The following is an 8,560-nucleotide window of genomic DNA, read 5'->3' on the forward strand; positions in this document are numbered from 1 at the left end:
TTGTATCTACAACTCAAACTAATGTTTTCATGATTTTTTTCTCTCTAAAATTAAAGCTTATTCTTAATTAGAAGAGATTGTAAAAGTAAAATCACAAAACTACTAAACTCCGATGAAAATCCCTTATCAATGTCAGTGAGATGAAATAACCATGTAATCGTGTCCAACGATGCTTTTAAAAAATTGATATCACATTTAAATGGTTTAAGCAATACAAATATAGATTTATTTCGTCTTCAAACCATTGTTCAACTGCTACATTGTCTATTATTCTTACCAGCACACTTGGTACAATTACAAACCTATAATAAATTGTTCAAATAAGGCCTTCAAAAATAGTGGAATAAATTACTTTTGGAGTGTCAAGAACTCGTTGGAAGTACTTGATAAATTGCATGCTTATATTGGTGATTTTGAATCTGTTCAAAGTTTTGATTTTTCTACCCTGTATACCACATTGCCTCACATTCTCATTAAGAAAAAAATCACACACCTAACTAAATGGGCATTCAAAAAATCAGAATGTGAATATATATGTTCAAACTCTTTTAGGTCATTTTTTAGTAGCAATAAACAAAAAAAATATGTTAATTGGACATGCTTTGATACTATATATGCCCTTGAATTTTTACTAGATAACATTTTTGTTCGCTTTGGGGATTCCGTATATCGTCAGATTATCGGAATTCCAATGGGGACTAACTGTGCACCACTTATTGCGGACCTCTTTTTGTATTGTTATGAGTTACAATTTATGACAAAAATAAGCAAAGACCCATCAAAACAACATCTGATAAACAAATTTAATTATACTTTTAGATATTTGGATGATATTTTTGGCTCTCAATAATGACGACTTCAGTATGTATATTAATGAAATTTATCCTGCTGAACTTACTTGAAATAAAGCTAATACTAACAATGACCACTGTCCTTTCATCGATCTTGATATCTATATCACTAACGGAAAGCTGAATACTAAAATTTATGATAAAAGGGATGATTTTTCATTTCCTATCGTTAATTATCCGTTTTTAGATGGTGACGTTCCCTTGTCACCATCTTACGGTGTTTATATATCTCAACTTGTACGATTTGCTCGTGTATGTAACAATATTTTAGATTTTAACGAGAGAAATTTATGTATTACTGAAAAATTATTACACCAGGTTTTTCGATATCACAAACTAGTCAAAACATTTACTAAATTATATCATCGGTATAAAGACATCATTCGTAAATATAGCTCAACATGCAGACTTCTTATACGTTCAGGTATTTCACATCCAATTTTTTATGGAAATATTCTTTATAAAGCACAAAGGTGTCAGTATTCACCTCATAAACTTGCAAAACCTTTGAAAAGACTTATAAAGAAGGGATATAATTACGATAATGTTGTCAAGTCATTAAAGATTGCATATTTTGGCGTTAATAATGAGTCACTGATAAGGACTTTGCGTCGGAACTAAACACATTAATTCTAAAAACAGTTGTTGGCATGACACGGGTTATGTTCTTCTCATATATGTTATGATGGTATGATACTAAACCCCTAACGTGAAGGATTGTGCCTGATGTTCATATGATGAAATCATAATCTTTCAGCCAGTTTAATTGAAGTCTGGAGCTGGCATGTCAGTTAACTGCTAGTAGTCTGTTGTTATTTATGTGTTATTGTCATTTTGTTTATTTTCTTTGGTAACATCTTCTGATTAAGACTCGGACTTCTCTTGAACTGAATTTTAATGTGCGTATTGTTATGCTTTTACTTTTCTACATTGGTTAGAGGTATAGGGGGAGGGTTGAGATCTCACAAACATGTTTAACCCCGCCGCATTTTTGCGCCTGTCCCAAGTCAGGAGCCTCTGGCCTTTGTTAGTCTTGTATTATTTAAATTTTAGTTTCTTGTGTACAATTTGGAAATTAGTATGGCGTTCATTATCACTGAACTAGTATATATTTGTTTAGGGGCCAGCTGAAGGACGCCTCCGGGTGCGGGAATTTCTCGTTACATTGAAGACCTGTTGGTGACCTTCTGCTGTTGTTTTTTTATTTGGTCGGGTTGTTGCCTCTTTGACACATTCCCCATTTCCATTCTCAATTTTAAATATAAAACAACACGTCTGCACACAAAGATCTCCATACTATCAGGCATCTGAATATTATCTGTTTTGCAAATTAAGACATTTAAAGAATTTAATTTTAATAAAATTGAAAACAGAATTGAGGAACGTGGCTTAGGCAACCCTATCAAAAGGCATATATAAAGTATATATAATACTTGTCAGTATGTTACTGAAATTTCTGGCACTCTAGGCACATCAAGATTTTCTTGCAAAGGAATTTGATTGCAAACAGCATATGAAACCATACTGTATTCATAAAACAAAAAAATGACTAATAAAATGTAATCATTTTGTTTCAAACATGTGAATTAGCCAAACATAATCCAAAAAATAAACGGTAAAACTTGCTAATATCACAAAAATATCCACAATTAAAAACCAATTGTTCAGAGAACAATTGAAGGTCTTTCCATCAAAACAATGTATTTTGATATGAAAAGTTGTGAAACTAAGATTAAAATGTCATTTCAATCGTCAAATGATAGCTTCTAGTAAGCTGATTCCAAAAATATATTGTTTCCATACATTTTTTTTAAATAAGGGAGATAATTTGTTACTTCCGGTTTGAAAAATGTTACTTCCGATTATATTTGAATATTTACTTGACACTGATTCCAAAAATATCTGGTTCTATATACTTTTATATTAATAAAGTACAAAAAATAGCTACTTCCGGTTTACAAAAAGTCACTTCCGGATGTTTATTTTCAAGGTTAAATGGTTTGATACCTTTTTCTAAAAGTTGTATATCTTTATCATGTATACATATAGAATAAAAACAAAGGTCAAAATCTAGAACGTCACATTAAGCTATGACCTTGAGATCAATTTCAAGGTCATAAACCAAGGACCTCAAATCAAAAGATCATAGGTCTTAATTATATTTAGTTAATGAGTTATATCACCAAACACGTATTTTTAAATACAAGAGGGGATAAAACTCCCTTTTACATTCAACGTACGCTTGCTATCAAAATTTACATCTTACGACATGTCGCAACTAACAATTTAGTAAAAATAATTTGTTGATATCTTATACAGTCTTTGGATATAAGTGAAAATAAGCCAAATTCAAATATTAGAATATGACCTTGACCTTTGAACTTGACCTAATTTTCATTTTTTGGGACCAAGGACCTCAAATCAAAAGATCTCAGGTCTCTATCACTTATGGTTTATAAGATAGAAATTCATATCACTTATATCAGATGCATAAGGGGGAATAACTCTCATATGGAGCGGTCATATCGCTTCGGTCAAAATAGGACAAATCATGCGAAGGATATAACGAGCAATTTTGTAAAATAAATTTGTCATAATCTTTAACGGTTGCGAAGGAGATGTGATAACAAGGAAAACAGTGTTTGGGGAGATTACTCCTACAAAGAAAGGTATTCGTTTACGCAGGGTAAATTTCAAAAGCGCATAAACTGTTCGATATCATATACAAAATATCTAAGCGACATATTGCGAAACAAATGTTTATCGCAAGAACAAAATTAGGCGGAAGAAAAAAAAAATAATCAAAAGAAAAACAATAGGTCTTTCCACAGAAAAGTGGAAAGACCTAATAACATGCAAAATTAGAAGAAAAAATAAATAACACATGTGGAGCAGTATCTGCCAACCCTTCCGGATAAACTGGGATCACACCCAGTTTTTGGTGGGGTTCTTGTTGCTGAGTCGTTAGTTTTCAATGTTGTGTCTTCTGTACTATTATTTATCTGTTTGTCTTTTTTTATTTTTAGCGATAACATTGTCAGTTTGTTTTGCAATCTATGAGTTCGACTGTCCCTCTGGTATCTTTAGTCCCTCTTTTTTAAGAGTTGGGACAATAGAGAGAATACAGGGATTCGATCTTTACCCGTAAAATCCCTATCTTAAACTTATTGATTTTATAACTAACCTCGCGGCTACCAACTTATACTATACTACTGACTTATATGTATATAGAAAGGTACAAGCCCTGTGTGTCCGTTGTACCAATGTATACCAAATGCTCATTTATATATATATAAAATAGTCATTATTGGTAATTGAGAGGTTTCGTCGATAGATTGATATCTGTCACATATTAAAGATTTCAAGAAAGAGTTCTAATCCTAGTAAAGGCGAAAAGAAATTACAAAAATGAGGGGTACCATTCAAAATTAATTGCATTAGTGAACAGAAAACTGTAAATTACCAAATTCAAACTTCATAAAATAAGACAAATAAAAGAAGAAACTGAGAATAATCTGGTGAGTCAATTTCAGCGGCATATTTAGGAAGTGTTGATTCTATATACAAAAACACTCACTGTAAATGAATAGGCTGACGTTACCACAATGGTTCAAGCGTAAGGAGTACACTTAACTGAAATATTTTAAGACCATACGATCGGGCAGAGGATATGTTACTGCTAAGAAATTGGAAACTGATAATTGGGAAGTTCAAATCGTCCCGTTTGTCATTAATTCTGCTGTGAATTCATCCATCTGTGTCAATATTGAGGAAAAAAAAATCAAGGTATGAAACAGTCTTTCTAGTATTAGTAATATTCTTAATTAATTTCAAGTTCACTGGGATATATGAGATGCAAGTATTGGCCGAAATATGGGTTATTAAGTATAAAGAGATATCATCAATATATCTAAAAGTAAAATTAGAGAATGTTGAAATGTGTCTTCTCTTTTTTAACTGTTAGAAGTATCTGAATGAAGTCTGCCTCATACGAATACATAAATAAATCGAAAAGTAGGGTGCATAATTAGTACCCAATGGAATACCGACTGTCCACTGTTGAAATATCAAATCTCCAAACTCAACAAATATATTGTCGGTAAAAAAGTCCAGCATTTTGAAAATATCATCATAAGTATATTTTCAGGTAGTTTCATTGTGGTTCTTCACAAAAAAAGAATTATTATAACCTGTTGAGATGAGATTGTGAAGTCGATCTTAATTGAGTTTTAGAAATAGTAGTTATAAGCGTAGAAACATCGGAAGTCTTAATGTTACTGCCTTAGTCTTAAATGAAACAGAATTTCTAGTCTCAGGATAAGGCATCAAATTCGGTAAATAAAGTATGTTGATTTCAGTTCCGATCAACTGTCATTGAGACATGCTCATTTTACTTTGAATATATTGCATACTTAAATTCAATATTGAAATATCAATTATTGATATGTGTTAACTTGCATTTTTAATCTCAAATATGCATGAATTGTTTTGCTAAACAGTGTTCCTGTACAATATTTACCAAAACGCATTATCTGAATTGTTAAACTTCATCCAGTCTAGGCACACCTCCAGAGTCGTGTCTATTCATGTAAAGTGAACCGAATTTTCAAATCATTCATTGGTGTATAACGCAAACACCTAAAGTATAACACCATCATGTTCACTGAAACTCAATATGTATTGCTGTTTACAATCATACTTATTGGTTTTGATGGTTATTGTCTTCATCACTCAAAATCATGTTTCTCTTAATCAACATACTTAAGCATTTATATATATCCAAAAACATTATAAAATATAGACATGAGATCAAAATCGGAAGTCAATCACCAGCTGAAAACATAGAGGAAATCACATTCAACAAAAACACGTTGACAACTAAACACTGAACAGCCAGTTAATTTGAAATTTCAGAAAAGTTCATCTTAATTTTTACATAAACCCAAGTTGATATTCCAAGTTTAAGACACCCATTTTATATAAATCAATATCTAAAAATACCACAGTTTTAATACTAAACCAACGTGCACATATATCACCTAAGATAATGATAGCGCGAAGAAGTGCACAGCTTTTTAAAAGTCTCATACTGTGTGTGCTTTGGATTTCAGACGCAAATTGAAGATATTTCTAATCCAACACATTTCCTGTAAGTAATAGATGCTGATACCCACAATTCATCAAGTCTCACCAGTCATACCAAGTCTCTTGCATTGCTTAAAAATACACGTTTGTCTAATTATGATTTGAATATATAAACTATTGTAAATCTAGAGTAATCTAACACATAAGAAATTGAGTGTTGGATTACTGTCTTTAAGCGTATTCCTAACATCTCAATGAACTCATACGTGATTAAACAAAAATTTGACTAGTGCCACATGATCCGACCTTTTTGGTCATCTTTCGGCATGCAAGCCATTTCACTATTTTATTCTAACTTCAAAACATCTAATTAACTTTATAAGATATCTTATATAGTTTAAAAATATCTTATAAAGTATCTTATAAAGTTTATAAGATATCTAGAAAGTTTATAAGATAGCTTAGAAAGCTTATTGATATCATATATTTTTTATCATATATCTTATAAAGTTTATAAAGTATCTTAGATAGTTCATTAGATATTCATAAAAGTTTCTATATCAGATATATAATAAAAATATATGAGATATATTATTGATAACATAAGATATCTCATAAAGTATATACGTTTTCTTGCTCAGTTGTAGACCTATTGGTGGTTTATGGGCTGGTTTTATGTCTTTTGCGCGGATTGATGTCTATAATGCATTGTTAAGAGAAATATCATTTCACCTTTTTCTTAAGATTTTCCGATTTCACTATATGCTACAACATTGCACTATATGTATATACTTTGTGTGCTACTGAAATCTTATATACCTTTATGGAGTTATTTTCTTTCAGAACGTCAGGTCATTCTTTTTCAGAATCAACCCGAACGATACCATGTTTCAATGGTATATGCTCCAAGGCATAAAATAATGACCTGTGTAAGGTCATTATTTTCCTTGATAAACATGCAATATATGATTTACTTCAAAATTTTATTCGTCTGATAGTTTTTTGTTGCCAATTTGGAAATTTATTTTCTAAAGTTCAACCGATGATAGATGTAAAAGAAACCGTAATTGTAGACCCGCAATTTAATTTTAGAAACAAATAACGTGAAGTTTTGTTGATTAATCGCTATAATAAAGAAACATTATCATATAGGTCAGATGAATTTTAATGTAGACTTTCATAAAATAAATCCAGATTTAACATATTCGTGTGTAAGATTTTAAAAATCTTATTGAGTCAAACTGAATAGTTTAATTGCTTAACGTCCAGTGGCAAATAGTTCATGCATATTCAGAACGATACACACTGAATAGGAATTCATACTGTCACCTACATGTATTTATATACGTCTTCTTGTCAGTTCGTAACTTTTAAAATTTATGTATATATTTTACTCTATCAAATGACTAACTAATAAAATAATCTTATATTCGATTGAATAATTGAATAACATTAACGTAACTCACGAAAGGGTCGGTAGGGATGGTATATAATTTTATCCTGATTATCTTTTAATAAAACGTATTGCTTTTCGAAAGACAATCTTTCTGAATTTTTCATTCGATTCAAGTAAAATGGTAAAATAAATAACAACTTTTCCGCGATAGCAATAACATAACAAAAAGAGAAAAAAAAATACCCCCTGTTGTGTAAAGTAGATGAAATGCGTTGTGTATAGATCGTGTTTATTCTAACGTCTAGCCATTGCTATAAGTAACGTCATAATATACATAAGTCAAGTAGCAACGTTAACATGTAATATTCGCGCTAAATTCCCGACATTCTCGGGGCCGGCAAAAGTAAAAATATGAAATTATTAATTACTTTTAATGTCAATCGAATAGATACTACTGAAAATTAAATAGTTAATTGTCTTTCTTAAACAAATTCAAATAATTCACTTATTAATTTTTCACTTTTAACGAAGTCTATCACCTTTGGGTAGTCCATTCCTTGATGTTCTCTCGTGCTCGGACAGATGCCTCTCGTTTTGGTAGAACTCTTGTCAATCTCTCTGTTGAAGTATCATCATTTTTGTCATCTAAATTGTTAATGTTTGTTCGGATTTCGAGCGGGTACAGTTTTACTATAGGAAGCGAAGTACGTCCTGCACTAGTTCGTATTATAGCTGCTCGTGTAAAACCATCGTTTCCGGTGATCAATTCATCAACAACGGCAATGTTCCATCGTTTTTTCGGTAATTTATCATCTTGGACTTGCACTACATCTCCAACTTGAATAGTTTGTAAATTGTTTCCTGTTTGGCGATGAAACTCTCTTAGGGTCGTTATATACTCGGATTTCCACCGGTTCCAAAAATGCTCCATTAAACGCGACTGTTTATTTAAATGTTTATGCAGTTCTTGTTTCCACTATTCACGGCAATGTATTCAATATTTAGTTGTGGATACGGCGTTAAAGTTATTCTTCTTCCGTACAGCAAGTGTGACGGAGTTAATGGCTCCTCGTCCCCAATATCCGGTGATACGTAGGTCAATGGTCTATCATTGATGATGGCTTCTATTTCTGTCAGAATTGTTTGAAGTGTATCCATGGTAACGTAAGATCTACCTAATGTTTTCTTCAATATCTCAGTCAAAGTACTGTTGAAATGAATACTTGAT

At 31.4% G+C, this 8,560-nt stretch overlaps 1 protein-coding gene across 1 annotated transcript; it reads right to left on the bottom strand.

Moving 5' to 3' along the window:
* Positions 1 to 7,867: 7,867 nt before the first annotated feature.
* On the bottom strand, positions 7,868 to 8,263 carry LOC134684804 (uncharacterized). The gene has a single exon (XM_063544115.1). It carries the CDS (start codon positions 8,261 to 8,263, stop codon positions 7,868 to 7,870), a length of 396 nt encoding a protein of 131 aa, XP_063400185.1.
* Positions 8,264 to 8,560: the final 297 nt, after the last annotated feature.

Source organism: Mytilus trossulus, chromosome 9 (genome assembly GCF_036588685.1).
Source record: "Mytilus trossulus isolate FHL-02 chromosome 9, PNRI_Mtr1.1.1.hap1, whole genome shotgun sequence".
Classification (NCBI taxonomy): domain Eukaryota; kingdom Metazoa; phylum Mollusca; class Bivalvia; order Mytilida; family Mytilidae; genus Mytilus; species Mytilus trossulus.